The sequence below is a fragment of the Falco rusticolus genome, chromosome 16, assembly GCF_015220075.1.
Source record: "Falco rusticolus isolate bFalRus1 chromosome 16, bFalRus1.pri, whole genome shotgun sequence".
In the NCBI taxonomy this organism is placed as follows: domain Eukaryota; kingdom Metazoa; phylum Chordata; class Aves; order Falconiformes; family Falconidae; genus Falco; species Falco rusticolus.
The window spans coordinates 1,690,427-1,709,616 of record NC_051202.1 but is presented as its reverse complement, the minus strand read 5'-3'; the positions used below and the strand labels follow the sequence as shown (position 1 = coordinate 1,709,616).

General features: G+C 46.2%; 1 protein-coding gene across 1 annotated transcript; it reads right to left on the bottom strand.

The window, feature by feature from the left end:
- Positions 1–4,077: 4,077 nt before the first annotated feature.
- Positions 4,078–15,259, bottom strand: LAYN (layilin). The gene is made up of 7 exons (XM_037409979.1): positions 15,193–15,259; positions 12,731–13,028; positions 10,259–10,416; positions 9,849–9,887; positions 9,396–9,479; positions 8,536–8,638; positions 4,078–7,798 (listed from the first exon to the last, which is right to left on the bottom strand). Exons 1-7 carry the CDS (start codon positions 15,257–15,259, stop codon positions 7,441–7,443), a joined length of 1,107 nt encoding a protein of 368 aa, XP_037265876.1. The 3' UTR covers positions 4,078–7,440.
- Between the last annotated feature and the right edge of the window lie 3,931 nt (positions 15,260–19,190).

Below are 19,190 nucleotides of genomic sequence, written 5' to 3'. Positions count from 1 at the left end.
GGCAGCTGGACTAGGTGACTGTTGTAGGTCCCTTCCAGCTCAGCTATTCCATCTATTTATTTCCTACACACCTGGAAAGCAAGACATTTGGAAGCTTTGTTAGGCCCTTTGACACAAAACAATCAGAGGCCGCACAGAGTTGACAGTGTAAGTGTGGGAAAGTCTAAGGCCTTTTATGCTAGATTTCCTTACTGATACTAAGTCCAGCTAGTCTGCCTCATGTTTGCAGAACTACACATTAGAGCTTGCTTTCATTTTAAAAATGCCACGTTCATTTCAACTCCCGCAGCGATCTTTCCCAGTTCGTGCCTGCCCCTCTCTGACCGCTCCCTCTCCCCTGTCCCATCTCACGCTGGAGAACTGGCGCCTTCTGACATTTCGATACCAGGAATCGCCCTGGAGGCTTCGCTCAGCCCCACTGACTAAACAAGGCATGCCCAAAAGCTGATGGCACAAGGGCACGTGTGCCTGTTGAATCAGCTGCACGTTCAGCAAGTCACAGACCTTTCAAGAACACAGGGTGCAGTGGGCGCAAAAAGCAAGTGGGAGAATGGAAGAAACAAACTTCTGGCTCTTGCTTTCCCTTTGTATACACGTCTTAGACGTAAAGCTGCCTCATACTTGTGGAAAGCTGGTTAAATTTGTTATGTGACAAACAGCAAGGAGTGTTCTGCAATGAGAACTGAAGACCTCTGTGAAAAGTTAATGTTTGTCCTTCACTGCACTTGCAGTTCATGAGATTCCTCTAAGGAATGACATTTTGAGATGACGCTACTTAGACTGCTGTGGGTAATAACTGGGCTGTTACTGTTCTATTTATCCCCTTAAGTTCTGGCAATGACTAACTGATGACTTTAGTTAGTCAGACATCCACCCTGTTAAATGATTGATAGGTGCATGAGCAAGCTTACCATAATCCTACTTGAATAGAAAATGGAGTCATCCCGAACTGCTACTTGTGAAATTTCGCTCTTGTTTCACCACATAGGATGCTACATTTTTATCGCAAATCCGAAACACTGACCAATATTTCTAGCATGATACAAGCTTGGTGTGTTAAAAGTAACTTTTTCTACATTGTGCAAAATATTGCCTGATATTCATTCTCAGTCACTTTAGTATAAATAAAATTTTTAGTAACAGAATATGTATTTGCTTCCTGCCTGCTTTCACCCCTGTAAAATCCCACCAGACGGATGCAAAATCAATTATTAAGTCAGATTTTGCGCTTGCAACAGAAAACTTCTGCAGAAACTTTCTTGTGCTGCAGACCACAAGGCCCTTTTTGGCCTGAAGGTTCAGATTACAAAACCTGTTCTTAACAACGCTGCTAGAGGAACCTGCAGCCACAACCCCCTGCTTCGCAGAGCCGCCTTTATAATGGCCTGGGGTGGCTTTTGGGGGCTGCGAGGGATGCTGAGGAGCTGCTGCAGAGGAGCTTGCCCGGTCCCCAAGCACACAACCTGTGGAGCACACGTGCCCTCTTGTGGTTAGTGTTCCTCTACCTACTACTACAGCTCTGCTGCTCTACTACACGATGTCAGAGAAATTATAAAATTACCTCGCTTTCTAATAGCTTCCAGAGAAGCTGAGCACACGCGGCTGACTTTGCCCGAGTTCAATAATAAGCAGCTCAAAAGATCAGGGCACGCGCTGAGTTGCTAAAATGTGGCTTTACGTGTTTATGCACCTAAGCTCCAACATCTGGCTTGAGTTTTTTTCCTCTCATTTTCTGTTTTTCAGTGCCTGAAAGATGTGTAGTGCCTGCCAAAGAAAAAAAAAAAAAGACAAGAGACCAAGCATACAAGAGTAAAAGCACATAGATGCACAATTGCTTGATAAAAGAACACTACTGCATTAGAAACCCCGGACATTGCAAGTGCTCAGCAATGACTATGTTCCTACGCACTAAATTCCTCTAAAGGATTTTGCTTTTCCAGGAGAAATGGTTGCTAACTGGGTGTCATTTTCAGGACAAGTAGAAGGTTTTATTTTTTAAGGGATTACTTCTCTCAGGGCTTCATCCTGCACCACTGTCGGGGGGATGAACGGTGCGAGATCGGCAGACGCTTTGTGATACTGCAGATATGCAGGGCAGAGCCATCGTGCACATCAGCCTCACCTACAACATTCAGGGAGTGAGAGAAGCAGCTGTGGCAGCGGACTGAGATATTACCATGTTTGCAGTAGAGAACAGTAGCACAGAGATCCAGAGACCTCTTCCTGCATATTTACATTGGCAGAGCACGCTCAGGGCCATGTCGTGCACCACTCATTTCTGCCGTTGTCTCAGACCCACATAAACCATTTTCTGCCAAAGCCTTTGGCACAACTTTGTTTCCTGTTGGCTTATGCAAATCGGTTCTTCTTCATCTTCCTATTTATTTATTTCCATGCAATGGAGACAAACAAACTTTTAGGGAACCCTTTCAAGGGCTACATTCATTTCAGGGGCTTCAGAGGCAGGCTTGTTTGGCAGCAAAATGTTGCTTTCCTGGATCTGGAAATACCTACCTGCAGAGCAGCAGGTGAGTAATATTTGTGTTCCTGCTTGACATGCTTCATTTGGTTGGTCACTCTCCCTCCATTACCTGGTCTTTGATCAAAGAAGAAAAAAACAAACCCAAAACCCAGATGGATTCCAACCCCAGAGTTAAGCAAATCCCCAGTTTAAAGCCAGACAAAGCAGATGTGATTCCCTGTGGTTTTAACAATATATTCTGAAGTGTTCTGGCTTCAGTCAGCATTTCACAGGTGTCAAGATTGCCTCAACCTGCACCCTTCTTTTAGCTCTGCGTTACTTTGTGTACACCTTCAGGCAAAACTCATCCAGCAGAAGACTGGCACTTCACTACCACATCACTTTTCTGTCCATCACAGTGTACACATGGTGTCCTAAACAAAGGACTCGTACCGAAAACATTCAACCAGGGAAAGGGGATGAGCAGAAAGCTTTCCTTGCCACAATACTGCAGGCTATTAAGTAAGGTGTTTGGCTGAGAAATCGTAGACTCATAGAATGGTTTGGGTTGGAAGGGACTTTAAGGATCATGTAGTCCAACCCCTCTGTCGTGAGCAGGGACACCTTCCGCTAGAGCCGGCTGCTCCCAGCCCCGTCCAGCCTGGCCTTGGGCACTGCCAGGGATGGGGCACCCACAGCTGCTCTGGGCAGCCTGGGCCAGCATCTCACCACCCTCACAGTGAAGAATTTATTCCTCATATCTAATCAAAATCTACCCTCTTTCAGTTGAAAGCCATTCCCCTTTGTCCTGTCGCTACACGCCCCTGTAAGAAGCCCCTCTCCAGCTTTCTGGTGGCCCCTTTGGGTGCTGGAAGGTGCTCTAAGGTCTCCCCGGAGCCTTCCCTTCTCCAGGCTGAGCAACCCCTGCACCCAGGCTGTCTTACATGGCAATCTTCAAGATTGCTTAAGACTCCACTAAGTAAATCTGAACTAAGGATGTGAGAAGTCCAGACAGGGCTATAAAGCTTGAAAATGTCCCTTGACTGTTTAAATCAAAACACTGAGGACTAACTTCAGTAACCTGTAGTCTTGTCTTACTGCAGTAAGTACTCCTGTGTTCAGAAGTCCTGTGCTTGACCGAGACCTATGGACAAAAGCTTTGCTGGAAAGTTGATATAATTGCAAGTAATACAGAATGGCAAAACTTGGGGTGGAATTTTTTTAGACATAGATAGATAAACAGGTATTTACTGTTTTTATTTGGCTTGTGAAAAGGTCAGACACGATCTGACAAAGTAAAAAAGATATACACAGGGCCAGGTACCAGAACTGCTCAACTAAACCCTATCTTTAATCAAATAATTTTTTATACATAATGACTTAGTCTAGACATGCTTCAAAATTGCTGCACAGATCTGCTGGACAATAAAATTAAAATTTTGTCAATTACAAGGCCTCATTAGTGTAATCTCAGAATCACTTCAGAGTCACTCATTTTTAGATTTCAGACATCCCTGGAAGCCTGCAAAATGCTGTTATTTGTTTTTCACATGGGACTGAGACACGCAGTAGTTAAGATCAGACTGAGACAGAGTACAGAGCTGAATCCAAATGGCTCCAGGTACACAATAATGTCCTAAATGCTTTATTTTCTTCAGTGCAGATGTCCAGCTTTCCAACATTCAATGTACTTGGTTCTCTACGTGGCACTCCCTTCTTGGTTCAATGGGATACAATCAAATAAAACTCCATTTTTAAGGAACAGCTCCATTGCTGGAATAATTGAAAATAGAGTAAATGCAGACAAAACAAAATGTGCTGGTTTACTCAAAGCTGAACATATTTGCCTTGAGAATATATAAACCAGTGTATGAAACAGCTGAGATACCAGACCAGACAGGGCAGATAAATCTTAATGGCTTAGCTTCGCAGTGCTTTGTACACGCACACAGCTACGAACATGCAAAGATCCCTAGCAAGAAGCCGTACAGCTCTGAATGCAAACCTCTAAACATATTCGCGACTTCAGTGTTAACAGCTGGACTCAATTCACATAAGAAACTCAGACTAGCTCTGTACCAAAAAAAAAAAAATCCAGTGCCCAAACTGTTGCTATCAGTACTTCATGGCCACTGACTTTACCTTAGAATCTACCACTTGCTTCAGAACTTGTGCTCCAGACTCCACACGTCCATGTAGCACCAACGCGTTCAGGTAAGGACAACTACCTTTAATAAGCAGAACGTGCAAACCAACGCTGTGTTGTCCGTCTATAGCCTGAGGCACCTGGGGAGCACAGGCATGGGTTGTGCCTGTCCATTTCAGTGGGAGGAATCTTTTACTTATAAATGTATTTCCCGTTTTTCAGATCTCAGTATTAACATCAAACATCTTACAGAAAGAGTCCTTTATGGGACCAAGAGCATGTGCTTATTGGAGAAATCTGAATTCCCTTCCTATCCCTTTCCGAAAGCTTGGGTAATTGCAAGTACTTCCAACTTCTTGTAAGTAACTTTTACAATGGAATTCGGCTAAAGCAAACCCATGACATTCGCTCTGAGCACATTCAAGTCAATATGAATCTCAGTTTTTATCCAGATTCCTGTTACACTTGGCTGCACTGACAAATGCAGCAGTGCACAGACCTTGCCACAGGAGTTAGCTCCAAGCTCCCGTGAAGGTCGCTGAGTCCTTTTAACTGTGAGACAAACATTTATGTCACATGAACAAAATACGTATCAGAAAGCCCTAGCCAAAACCGAGCTAATTGCAATCCCAGGTTGTCAGCACTGCTCCCGTGTCCCCTTTGCTATGTTCTTCCCAGCAAACGTATACAGTGATGCTCTCTGCATTACATGGCATAGGAAATTACAAGCTTATAAGGGAGATGCTGGAAAGTCCTCTGTCTAATGCATGGAAGATGAAAACTTGTCCACGTGATGAGCTCAAAATCAAAGACATCTAGTTACTTAAGAATCCATGCCGACGGGCAAATTCTGCACCTTCTTGATTCCAAGTAAAGTTGTGCAGTATTCAGCTTGCTGTGGGTAAGCCCAGGTGTCTCTTCACCAAACCACAGCTAGGCGAGTGCAGTTTAAAGAAAATATTTGGCACCCAACTTTTCATTTTGTTGCCTTTCTGCATTCACAGTAATAAATGACATTATCCTCCCAAGCAGAAAAGACAGCGCTCTGAATTTTTTTGATATGCACGGGACCACCTTTCTCTCTTTTCCAATATACATTCCTTATTCTTGTGATACAAGGGGTCTCTTGAAGTATTAAAACATACCAATGACCAAGTTAAATTCAGTTGATCTTGGAACAGTTCACCACAGGTGTCTTTACCTTCCTACATCATGGATCTCATATTTATGTGCAGTTGACTAAAATAACTATACATTATCTGTTCACTCAAGAGAAATTTAAACTCAGTGCAAAAACTCTTAAAATATCCCGTTAGCCCGGTCTGACTCTATACACCTCAGAGAGGATAAAACTCCAGCCTGAAGTTGTTTCTGCAGACATTCGGACAGGTCCTCCATCCCACTTCCATGCAAATGATTCCTCCTAGCTTCTTAACAACTTTAATACATGTGCTGCAGATAACAGAAACAGAGATAATGTTCTGAAGAAAAACCCTTAGCGCGAAGGATCGTCTCTTGTCTCTTTCCCTTAGGAGTCCAGCAGTGACTCACAGACTCTGAATTTTTTCCCTGAGGTAAACAGTGTTGCTTCGTGTTCCTGCTTGTTCCTATCTAACAGGAAAAAGTCTCATTTCACCTGTATTTATATTTAGTTGTGTGGCAGTTGCTATGCCCTGCCGCCATTCATTTCTACTCCTCCAAAGGTGCAGGAAAATGGGAGGTATCTAATATTGGCTTCAAAATGACGCCTTAAAAACTATGGTAAATTAAGACGCCATTCCCTTGTGCTGCCAGAGAGGAAATTCTGTGGACTGTCCTCAGTACCTCACCTTAACACTTCTTTAATCTACATACTGGAATATGTGAAGTCCCTGTAAATAGAAACCAGATAATTTATTATGAGTGATTAGCATGCCACTTCAGTTTACCTGTCAAAATGCTGTTTTTTATCCAATTCTTTACGTTCAACTACTGTGTCATAAATTCCATCTCTATGGAGATTAACATCGGGATGTCAGTCTTCATGGAATGCAGTATCTGTCATAGGCCCAAGGAGAAAAAAGAGCTAGAATAAAACTGCAACTGGTTATTCCTCCTGTAAGAGAGGAAGTGGTACTCAATTTGTCATTTAGGCCAAATTAGCACATCTTTGTAATTACAGGCTTCTGTAATTCCCCAAGAGAAAGCAGAATGCTTTGGAGTACCCCATTCCCTTCCTTTATCATTGCAGAGAAGCCCCGTGTTCCTTGCTTTGCAACTCCTTTTGCTAGTGGGAGAGGGAGCAGAGCTCACCTTGTGACACCAAAGAACTTGCTGGGATTCTTTAAAACCCAACCTAATGGCATAAATAACGCGGTTATGCACTGTGACTCGTGTACGCTGCCTTGGTGGTAAGAACTAGAAGGGGATGAAGCAGACACCTATGAGAATCCAGGTGTGACAGTGGTTGACTTTTAACACCTTTGTGTTAAGTCAGAGTTAAGTAGGTCAATTAAATAAGTAGGGATTTTGGATTGTCTTTTAGTTTCAAAGGCAAATCTCTGGAGTGCCAAAAAAACCCCCCCAAAACCAACAGTAAACCAAAATCAACAGTATTAACAAGCCATTCCTGGAGCAAAGGGCTTGATGCAAAGCAAAATATACACATTCTTTTCAGTCTGGATCTTTAAAAAAAGCATATCTCTTAAAAAAGAGAAAAATATAGGGACAATGCAAAACCAGGATATACATCACATATGCTAACGTTAAAACACGTGCATACGGCGGGCAGGTCAGCTTGTACTGATATTCACTTTGTCATCCATAGTCCAGGCTTTTTTTTTTGTCCATTTCCTTAATATCCATAAATCTCATTCTCCACCCAGGCTGATTCCTGGCTCCTCCCCACACGATCTCCGCACAGCTCATAGATATCGTTGGTCACAAAGCCACTGCCAGTACTGGCCAAGGTCACAAAGCCACTGGTTGATGTGTTCATTGCAGCATCGTCATCATCCCTGGAGAGGCTGTCAAGCACCTTATCTTCCTGCATCCGGAAGGAAGAATTCTTAGTGTCAGGCCTGGTTCCAGCCAGATCTGCTTCTGATTGCGTCTTGATTACTTTGTAAATATCCAGATTTGGGCTGTTCCTCCTGGGGTTAGACAGCCATGCATCTTCCTCCTTTGGGCTTGCATCTATTCGCTCCTGCCTCCTTAGGGATGGAGGAAAGAGCACAGGTCATAATATGCTTTTTTACAGAGGCAAATACAAAATAAACCCACACCTCTCTTACACTAATGATGACTCCCGAGGAAAGCTGACGCTCACAGCCTGAGTCGCCCTGTCCTGCTTTCAGCCAGGACAGAGTTAGTTTTCTTCTTAGCAGCTGGTGCAGCACTGCATTTTGGATTTGGTGTGAGAGCAAGGTTGATAGCACACGGATGATTTTGGTTGCTGCTGGGTAATGTTTATCCTAAGCCAAGGACTTTTCAGTTTCTCAGACCCTGCCAGGAGAGGGCTGGAGGGGCACGGGGAACTGGGAGAGGACACAGCCAGGACAGCTGACCTGAGGTAGCCGAAGAGATATTCCATACCACTGAACATCACGCTAAGTATAAAAGCTGCGGGAAGCAGGAGGAAGGGAGGGATGTTTGGCGTTATGGTGTTGGTCTTCCCAAGTCCCTGTTACGTGTGATGGAGCCCAGCTTTCCTGGAGATGGCTGAGCACCTGCCTGCCCATGGGAAGGGGTGAATGAATCCCTTGTTTTGCTTTGCTTGTGTGCATGGCGTTTGCTTTACCTATTAAACTGTCTTTACCCCAACCCATGAGTTTTCTCACTTCTTTCCTATTCTCTCCCCACCCCATCCCACTGTGGGGGGAGTGAGCGAGCAGCTGTGTGGTGCTGGGTTGCCGGCTGGGGTTAAACCACGACACACAGGTTCACTCACCTCTTCACAGAGAGCCAAAAGCAGAAGATGGCTGTAATGACCATCAGGAGAAGCAGCACAGGAATGCTGGGAATAAGGATGTAGGCAAGACTCTGAACAGGTCCTAGGGGTAAAAATGAAATTCCGGCTTTTATTCACTTCCAGTTGTATTTGACATGTACAGAACTTCCTAAAAAACCTGACAGTTCCAAATGACAGCATCATCACACCTCAGTGGGCGTTACGACCTCAGTTGTTAACGATCTAGCAGTATCTACTTCTTCTCAAAGGCAGCAAATTAACAGAGACCAACCACCTAGTTAAGCAGGTTAAAGCCAAATAAGCTCGAATCTTCAAGATGAGGAACCAACAAGCCTCACTGTAAGAAGGCAGCAATAGTGCAAATCCTTCAGACATGCTATCTTTAAAAAGCTTAGGAACCCTCAGCCAAAAGATTTCAGAGAGCAAAATGTCTTCTTTGATCTCTGAGTTTGTAGGGGGGGAAGTCAGTGTGGTAGGAAGAAACCAAAAGGTTTTCATAGTTACTAATAAACTTACAAACAAAACATTAACAATTTAGACATCCAAAAGTGATTCAATAAATCAAAAGTCCCTTTTTCAGACCCCGAATATTTCGCACAGCTTTAGATTTAGAACATTGCGGTAGCCAAAGCGATTGGTTTAGGTTTGTATTGGAAAATAATTGAGGGAAGTTTTGTTTTGGTTTGGTTTGGTTTTTTTTCAGGTGCTGGTGTCTAAATTAGTCTTCTAAATCTAGGGTCACACACTTCAGACTGAAATGTTGACCGTTTGCAGCCACACGTGAGGAACGTGGGCCTGCACAGTTAGAGAACAAGGTGGCTGTTGAATGCACAACATACCTTTGGCTTCTACAACTGTTACATTAGCGTCTTTCTTACGGCGTTCTTCTGGGAATACTGGGTTTAACGGCTCTGTTGCGGCACCTGGAAAGAAGCAGCTTAATTAATATTACAGATGTTATTTGGAAGAATTTAAGAATCATCAAAAGCGAGGGTGAGAGGAGATGGAAGAGGCTGCCAGCTGCAAAGATGTGTAAGGTGGGCTAGTATTCTTCTGCTTAGGTTTGTGCGGCGTGACCAGCAGTCCCAGATCCTGCATCTACTACAGCAAGACTGTGTTCCTGCAGAATGCATTATGGAATAGCACGAGGAAAGTGCCAGCTGCAGCGCAGCTTCTTGCTTAGGAAGTTTTCAGTCTGGGAGTGTCCTTGGCAATGAATGTAATACGGAGTATTTCTACTGAAAGTTAGCATATCATTTAAAAAAAGCCCCAAACAAATACCTGTAACTTACCTCTTTGAGAATTATCTATTGGAGCATCTGTTGGTTTCTCTGAAAGAAAAAAAAGATATGCACAATTGCCTCATAAGCTTGAGCAGGGAGACCAAATGTATTGAATATAGTCTAATCACATCAGCACCCTTCTTGAGTGTTCTCTCTCCCTCAGGCTGCCTTTGAGACCGCAAATACTTTAGAAAAAATCCTCTGACAATTCGTGTAGACTCACAAGCCAAGTAGCTACACATAGTAAGATACTGAGGTTGCTTTCCCCAGGACTTGCATAAATTTAACTGTATGTCTCCCACTAGATCTTTGCAGTGAAGCTAAGCAAGGGTTTCCCTATCCGTTACTGCAATCTCCTCATACCTCCTTTCGGGGACTGCGAGCAGGTTGGTTTTTAAAGCTACAGAATGACTCATTACCAAGAGGATATTTGCAAATGAAGTTATTTTTCATGTTGCATCTGTCATCGTTCCACTGAAACATGTAAGGACCTCCGACACCTTGTGGGGCAGATGGCTGGTGGTACATCACAACACAGATTTCACTCCCACAGGATGGCTCATCTACATACCAGTTCCTAAGAAAATACAACAAACGTGTCAAGCAAGACTTGACGTCACTTCCCACGGTACTGCAGAAGCTCAGATGGGAATACAGCATGCAGGGCACCAGAGAGGGCAGAATCAAAGCGGATTACAGCTCAGCCCACCCCCCTCCACCCTCACCTCCTGCCAATTCCAATCTGTAAAAGTAGGAACAACAATACAATGATTTACAGTGTATCTTCTCTTTTGGGAATTCTTACTTTTCAAAGAAACCTCGGCCAGCAAGGTGTTCAACAAATATCAGGGAGTGAAGGGTTGAGTACCTCACTGCCTGAATGTCCCCTGCGAGGCCGAGTAAAAGCTCAGGAGCCCATGGACTTCCTCTACACGGTTTTAGACCTGTGCAAAGTCATCTGTCGGAGTGATTTTTGCTTTCTAGCCTCAGTGCCCAACGCCTGCAAAATTTGACTAGAGGATCTTTAAGGTCACTTCCAACCCAAACCATTCTATGATTCCTTGACTTAAGAAGAAAATGAAAAAGCTAAAGCAAGATCTGGTTTTGTCTGTCTAGAAAAACACTAATATGCATAAAACTTGTCTTGTGGACAATTTTTTTTTTTTTTTTAAGTAATAAACTTCACCACCAGAAAACTGTGTGAGCCCTTCCAAGCAGTACACAGGAAGACCTCGCTGCTTAGTGCTCTGTAATACGCTCATCACTGAAGAAGCATTTTAGGCACCACAGAGAAACCTTCTACGGCTGTGTCCTGATTTTGAGAAAGTCTTCAATACCTACTGATTTTGGAACAAGCAATGTTCTGCATGCCAAGCACTGGCTGAGAGCCGATCCATACAATATAGAGAATTCCAGATATACCAAGGTATTCAACATGGGGAACCCCCCCCCACATGTTGAAGCAGTATTTTTTTCAATCATTACAATGCTGTATTTCTCCTTTGCTTTGTTCATCCCCTAGTGCCCCCTCGCTGCCATGCCCCTGACCTTTCCCTTGGCTTTGTCATGTACCATAAATAACCTGTGTCTCACCAACGAAAGGCAATAAAGCAGCAGCAGATCTGGTTCCAGCTTCCTATGACCTACCCCCAGCATCTGAACCACAGCAGAAACTTTAATATATTGATCAGTACTAACAGCAGATCTGTTTTATTCATTCCTGCACAGAGTGACTACAATTTTTATGGGATCCCCAAGCATAAAGTTCACAATAACGAGGTATTTTTACACATGTCCAATATAAAGAAGAATGCAAAGGCAGACTCGTCATACATTTGACATGTTGCCATAAATTATTTAAGAATGTTTGGGTTATTTCGTGAAATTTGCAGTTCAACCACTGTAAATGCAGCAAGAAGTTCAGGATAATGACTGAACATTGTATAGTCTGATTTTTTAAAATTAATCACAGGTTCAATAGCAAATACCTACCAGGCAAAAGAGTCTTGAACCTGAAGTTCCCTGTAGAGCTGGCACCCTGTTGCTAGGGCTTTCATCAACCTGGCGATGTTTAGAGCAGATTTTCTACTTCTGTACCACAGAAAGGCAGACCTTGTAGGCCTAGAGCTAAGAATATCTTTTGTGTAGAAAACTGACTCACGATTGAAATCAAATCATTATTTAGCAGAACGTTTGAGGCTAAACGCATTTCGATTCCATACTGAACAGAAATGTGAAAGTAGTGAAAACAACTCCAGCAACCTTGTACTGGTTGTAAATGCTGTTGCCTTTATATTTTAAAGAAAATGCTGTGGTTCTGCTCGCTTTAAGACAAGGAAGTGTAAATCTAGTAAGTGTTGTGACATTTTTTTCACATCTACAGCAAATACTGCAGCTCTCCAATGTTACTGTCCCGCAGGAAAGAAGTGCTGCTCCCTCAGCAGGTACAATGAGAAGGGCCCATCGCTCAGGACATCAGGAACAAGACTTCAGGGGATCCGAGGCGCAGGAACCTTCAGGTCAAAGCACTTATTTTGTACTTGCCTAACTGGAGATTTTAAAAGACCGGATCGCTTGTTTTTCTACCTCTTTTTAGCAATCAAAAATTATCAATCTAGCCCAAGCTAGACACTCTAGGTGTCTGATATAGAGCAACAGAGAGCAAGCAGGGTCTCTAGACTGCGGTAACTTACTTGCCTATTGCTTATGTCTGGATGGGATGAATCGCTCTCTGGAGATACCACCACTCTTTAATGACTGCAGAAGGAACACAGACGACAGCTGGGACAACACTGCTTGATTCTTTTGAAATAATCCTCTCTGATCGCTAACGGCAGGTGACAGTCCCTGACCTATAAATACTCTTCCCAGTCTCACTCACAGGTACTCACCGAAACTTGGATGAACTGCCATCTGACCAGGAGTAGAGGTTCTGACACTCCGTACTATTGTCTACCTTCTCCTTTTTCCTCCTAAGCCCTATCCAAAAATCTCCATCAGAAGCTAAGAGACTCTCAATGAATTTTTCAATCAGTCTTTGCTCTGCTTCTGTTTCGATGCTGACTAGATGTCCACCGTCAGCTCTGCAGGCGAGGTGTGCTTCCTCATAGCTGACCCTGCGTGAAGCATCATGAAAATAAACGACTTTGTAGCATGGTCGCTGTGTTCCACCCCGGCAAACCGTCTGTCCTGCAGGAACGGAAAGAAACCTGTTAGAGCAACTATGACTGTTAGTACCAAAAATAGATGCTAATAGTTCAGGTTTTTTGAGTTTTGCACTGTACAGGAGTTTGTATGGAAAACAACACAGGTAAAAAGCCTCTTGTATTACTGGACTGGGGAAAGGCACCTCCAAACTTTGCTCACTGCACGTAACAGCTTAGGCTGATCCGCATGGCACTGCTCTTCACGTCCTGCATTTCTCCGCTCCCTCAGGAATTTTCAGCGATTTGAAGACACTTGGAGCTCCTTACAGAGACGCGATGCTGTGCCAGAGCAGAAGCTGACATGTGCAACCTTTTAGAGTTCCTTTACAAGATTTCAAGGAGGCTTTTTTAAAATAATTATTGTTATTTTAAAAGGAATTTAAATGGCTAAAATTAGAGATCCCCTCCACAAGCAGAGATAACAATGATTTATCTTTGGGGGTATACGCAGTAAGTTTCATGGGGTATATACTGCAGTGGACAGAGATGTGTCCACCTGGTCCAACAGTGAGCATCACCCCACGCTGTGGTGGTACCCACCGCCCGAGGAGCAAATGCGTGTTTTCAGACCGTCATAAGCCGAGGACTTTCTCACGCAGGAAGCAGCATGGCTTATTTTGATGAGAAGGAAATTAAAGACCAAAGTGAAACGAGACATAATCTAAAATTATGCACTTGTATGCTTCTCAGCAGAAGAGTCCCAATATTTAGACTTGTGGAAACAAACAGTTTTGTTTAACTCGGTAATATTTCTTTTCAAACACACAGCAGGCACAATCTGCTAACCTACATGTTTTTACGGAAGAAAAACATTTAGCATGATTTGTAACGCACTCAGAACGAATGGGATGTGAGCACAGGTCCGTACAAACCCCTCCATGGGATACATGCTGGCTTTTCTTTATTTTTGCAGTTTCCTGCCATGGCCAGTCTAAGAGTGGGAATTTAAAACACCTTTTGCACTGGAATTTTTGAACAGTTAAGTACGTGAAATCACAGAGTCTGCTAACATTTTACCCAGAAATTAAATAAAGTTAGATTAAGCTGACTAAACTATTAAACATACATCTCCAGGCATAACCTGTGTTTCTCTCGGTAACTGAGCACACATGCAGGCTTGGTCCAAACAGCAAAACCCCCTTACCTCTCCTGAGGGATACGTCCACTGCTGTTGTGAGGGGCATGAGAAAAACACAATGCATTAAAAAACTGCAGCAACTGTCTAGAAATAGCGTCACAAACTGCACTCAGGTTCTTTTCCGATAAACAAACTCGGTTTTTTTCCCCCATTAACTGGCAGAAAATCTCTGTCTTACCAGCGAAATCTGCCGTTGCTTTCAGCTCATGAAAAATTTATTGTAGTTGATGACTGCCTAGACTTCGCTGCTAGTTAAGTTCCCAAATATATTTTGGGTAACAGGACAACTGGATACGTGGATGCAGACAGGCTTCCTTGTGTTTTCCCCGTATCTCCTCACTGCCTGCACGAGATGTGCCACAGCCTGACTGCAGGGAGCCTCGGTCATGCAAGACAAGGGATGTGTCAGTGTTCCTGGGAAGTGGAAAACTCAGGCAAAGCAACACATCCCCAGCTGCCAGCTGCCCCCCCCCCCCCACCCCCACCCCCGCAGGAGCCCTACTGCAGACAGGAGCGGGGCACAACGACAAACGTAGTTATAGATGCAACGAAACGATTTGCCTCAGGTTGGAGCAACACGCACATTACTCACAGGTGACAGTGTGCAGGCTCCCGGCTGAAGGCACCAACCTGTCGGGGCACGGGGCGCCCCCCCCGCCCCCCCCGTGCCCGGGGCCCGCCCGGCTGGGTGCTGCACCCACGGCACGGCCGGTCCTGCCTCCAGCTGCTGCACATCTGGCCGCGCCAGCGGCGCCTGCCGGGGGGCAGCATCCCCCCGCGCCCAGCCGGGGGGCGGCCCGGCAGCCACAGGGGCTCGGGGGGCGGGGGGGCGGCAGGGGGGCCCGGGGGGGACCTGGGGGGCGGCTGCCAGCCGGGGCAGCGCCGGACACTCCCGGCACCGGGACTCTTCGGCAACGCCCGAGGCAGCGCAGCCCCGTACCCCAGCGCCCACCCCGCTCCCGGGGACCCCCAGGGGACCCCGCGGGGACCCCCCCCCCCGGCCCCTTACCGCCCAGCCGCCGGGCCCCCGCCGCCCAGCCCAGCGCGGCCGCGCACAGCGCCGCGGCCACCAGCATCCTGCCCGCTCCCCGGCGTCTGCGGGGCGCCCGCCCCCGCCAGCCCGGCCCCCGCCGGGACCCCCCCCCCCCGCCCTCCGTCCCGCCCACCGGGGCCGCGGGCCACCCCCCCGCCGGGACACCCCGCCTACCCCGCCGCACCGGGGCCGCGGGCCAGCGGGCCGGCCCCCCCCCGGTACCCCTGTTCCCCCGCCCATCCTTCCTCCTCCCCCATCCCCTTCCCTCCCTCCCGCCCCCACCCCCCCATCCCGCCTCCTCCCTCCATCCCGCCCCCGGGGCCGCGGGCCGGCCCCCCCCGGGGGTAGGAGGTGGCAGCGGCAGAGCCCCCCAGCCAAAGCCCGGGGGAAGACAGAGGGACCCCCCCACACACACCGCGAGGAGGGGGGAACCCGCCCCACCGCTGCGCATCCTTGCCCGGCGCCCCCCTCCCCCGCCCCGGCCGTGCGCGCAGGGGCCGCTTCCCCCCCCCCCCCCCCCCCCCCCGCCGCAGGGCGGGGGGGCACCGGTACCACACGTGGGTCTCCGACACCAGCGGCTCCCCCCCCGCCCCCCCACGGGCAGCTGCCTTTGGGAAGCTGCTCCAGAAGCCGGGAACTCGGTTCCCGTTATTTTTAGGCGCCCCCCCCGGCGGAGGCAGGGCGGTGTGCCCGTGTCCCGCAGCCCGCCCCGCGCCTCCCAGATTCCAGGGGTTTTTCCAGGTTCCAGGAAGGGGCAGAACAGCAAAAGCAGCGAATACAGGAGCTGTGGGAGTCCCAGGTTCGGCTCAGACTGATGCTGCCTGTGGCCAATGCTTTAAAACAGGAGATCAATGATTTGATGGAAGTTTGGAAACCTGGACCAGCTCTTGAGAGTCCAGTTGGAGAAACTATTTCTGCTTAAATAGAGAAAGATCCTTCAAAATACCATTAAGACGCTCCCCCCCAGGCCACCAAAAGTCGGGAACGTCACAGGTGGGTGCTGGTGCTGAGCTAACCTGGTGACTCTGCAGTGTGGATGTGACACGTGCGCATCGATGATGTTCTAAAACTGAACGTTTCTTAAGCCCTTGGTCATCAAGGCTCAGATGTAATAAATTTAATAAATAACTAGACACCTGAGCAACTTTACAAACGCAACTCTACTGCTTTCATGAGCTTCAATGAGGACTAAGGTTTTAGTGAGACAGTTTTGCATTTAATTTTGTGACTATAATAATTCAGAGGGAGTTTGAGCCTCAACAAGCAGCTCTTGGCATACGTTGTTCATCGCTGTAGCGCCAAGACAACACGCAGCAAGAGGACAATACAAACCAGTGCTTCCAAGACCAACAAAAGCGCATTAAGAATGAATAGTTTACCGAGTAAATAATTGCATCATTTCAGATGGTTTTGAATTAAGCATTTCTTTTAACTTTAACAAAAAAAAAAAAAAAAAGAAATTTCTGGATAGGCTGACAAGCTGCGGCAGGCAGTCTGCAGCTTTTGTCCCGTTCATGCCATGTTTCATTAGGAGCAACTACTATGGAATTAAATGAGGAACGGACGTGGCCTGAAGTCCGAAGCAACATGGTTCGGATGGCAGGATATTTTTTCTGGGACAAAGAAACCCTTTAGTTCTCTCCATCAGACAATTCAGCTGAACTATTTCAGGGCCTTTACTGCTTCTTGATCCCTGAGATCCCCTTCAGACCCTGCTGCAAACAGCAGAACAGCGTCAGATGAAGGAAATTGTTGATGGGGCTGATCTACGTGAAATGTCACTTGGACACACTGGTGTCCTGAAAATCGGCTGGGTTTGGACTTTTTGGCCGGTTCTGCAAAGAGTCGGTGTGAAATAGCTGCCAGGGTGCAGAGTTCTTTAGCCTGGTCTGTGTCATCACGTTGGGTACTTACATGTGTACCTAAACGTGGAGATGCCTTGGAAGCGCCTGGCTGCGTGTAGAAAGCAAACCCCACCGAACACTGCTCCAGAGAACCCACAGAAAAGATTGCCCACCCGAGTACTGGAACTTATGGAAAAGTTCACTGAGGAAAACCTCAAAGGCAACATACGAGCTGACAGAAAATCCACATTTTGCCAGCTGAAGTATGGCACAGGATTCATATCCTGAATTCCTCAGCAATTCCTGCAACAAAGCAGTTGAATAAAACCCTTTCAACATGCACGTACTGCATTCGTCTAATTATATTGCTAAAGGTACATAACTTATTGGGAAAATTTTTGAAAGCTATTCCAGTTGAATTCCCAATAGGGATGTAATTATATATCAGTACAGAAGTGCTTAATGCCTTTCTGTAAGGAAATTTTTTTTTCTTTTTATTAGTATGCACAACTTTACATTGATAAATCCGTAGCAATTTGTAGATTTAAAGCGATAGAAATTCACACCCCCCCTGTGCTGCCAGTTAAACGAAGCTAAAAACCCCAAAGCACTAAACTATTCCAGCTATTTCCTCTGAGCACTGTAAGGAAGAAATCATTGTGTCTATTTTTAAACACTTGGCAAATGAAGGCCTATGAAAATACATACACAAATCATGAGTGCTGAGATTGGGGAAAAAGATGAGCAACCAGGAAAAAAAGGACCTTCTGGAGGAATAAAGAAAAGTGCGTTCTGTCCAGGGAGAATATTTTGACAAATGTAGCGCTTCTCAAAATAGGAAATATTTTCTCAGCCATCCACCTGAGTTGCCACTGGAAATGAGGATCATTTTGGTCAATACAGCCTATGAATATTTGACGAGACGTTAGTAAGAGCGGTGTGATCACATTTCCTAGTAACGAGTGCTAATGGCCCATTGCAAAAAACAGATATTCTAATTAAATACAGTAGTAATCAAGACCCTGCGCTCTGGGTGTTTGCTTCAGTAAACACAGCGACGTGTATTTTCCAGATTAAAATGTTTAAAAGAAAAAAAGGTAATAGTTTAATAAACTGGGCTGCGGTTTTCTTCAGAGGCCATAAGGTGCTGCGTGAGGCGCGGATCTGAACTCTCCCCTGCGATCGACCATCGCGTCAGGCAAAACGCTCCCCAGTCGTCCTTGGCACAGCTCCAGGGCAGCCGAAGCTTTCCCTCTGGAAGGATCTGGTGATGGAAGGAGGGATTCTGTGGGTTCTTCCCTTCTACCTGCTCCTGCAGCGGCTCACCTCGGCAGCCGTTACACCTTCAGCCTCCTCAGTTGTTCCAGATGCTTCTATTTTTCTTTTGTAGCTAACGTCGGAGGTTAATAGTCATTCTGGAAATGAGTTCCCCCTAACGGCTGGTATTTTCCTGAGATATTTGCTTGCAGAATGAATTGTTGACTGTCCCTTCCCAGCTTTCCTATCCATAGGTTAAACGGGAAGGCAGATGTAAGCGCGGATTCACTGCTCAGCCTTCACGTCGTGGGCATTCACCGACACCACCTCGCTTAAACGGGTGCCAGGATGAGAAAAATGGCTTCACTTAAAGAATTTAAATGGGTTCATTAAAAGGAAGAAATTGCTGAATCAAGGGCTGTGAGGTACTTTGTCAGCACTTTCAAAGGCGAGGCAGGTTTTAGGTATAAAGAACAATTCCATGGAAAGTGTGGCTGTTCTTAACTCCTCATGCTGTTGCTCGGCCTGTGGCCCAGGTGCACCCTCAGGACTGCCCTCATGGCAAACATCTGACTGACACAACTGTTCCAGGAAGGAGATTAAGATTTTTGGGGTGGACAGGGCAGTGCTGATGTCCTTTAAGGGCAAAAGCGACTGCATCAACTCCACAGCACAGGGTGGGATGTGTTAGCTGTGAACGGCAAAAGAATCAGCTAAAAAATTAATGTACAGGGGCGGGTAAATAAATTGCCTTTTAATCTAAAGAGAGAATCCCTTTGGCTTCCTTTTCGAATCCGGCTGGATCCCAGGCTGACAGCAGCAGTGGCTGGATGACCTTCAGCGGGGGACTGTGCCGGTGAGTCCCAGCCTGGC

Excerpts from the sequence above, each read along its gene's own strand:
- LAYN (XM_037409979.1), bottom strand. The coding sequence starts at position 15,259 with ATGCTGGTGGCCGCGGCGCTGTGCGCGGCCGCGCTGGGCTGGGCGGCG. Across the intron at positions 13,029-15,192 it reads GGGGGCCCGGCGGCTGGGCG|GACAGACGGTTTGCCGGGGT; the intron begins GTAAGGGGCCGG and ends CCGTTCCTGCAG. Across the intron at positions 9,480-9,848 it reads AATAGATAATTCTCAAAGAG|GTGCCGCAACAGAGCCGTTA; the intron begins GTAAGTTACAGG and ends GCTTCTTTCCAG.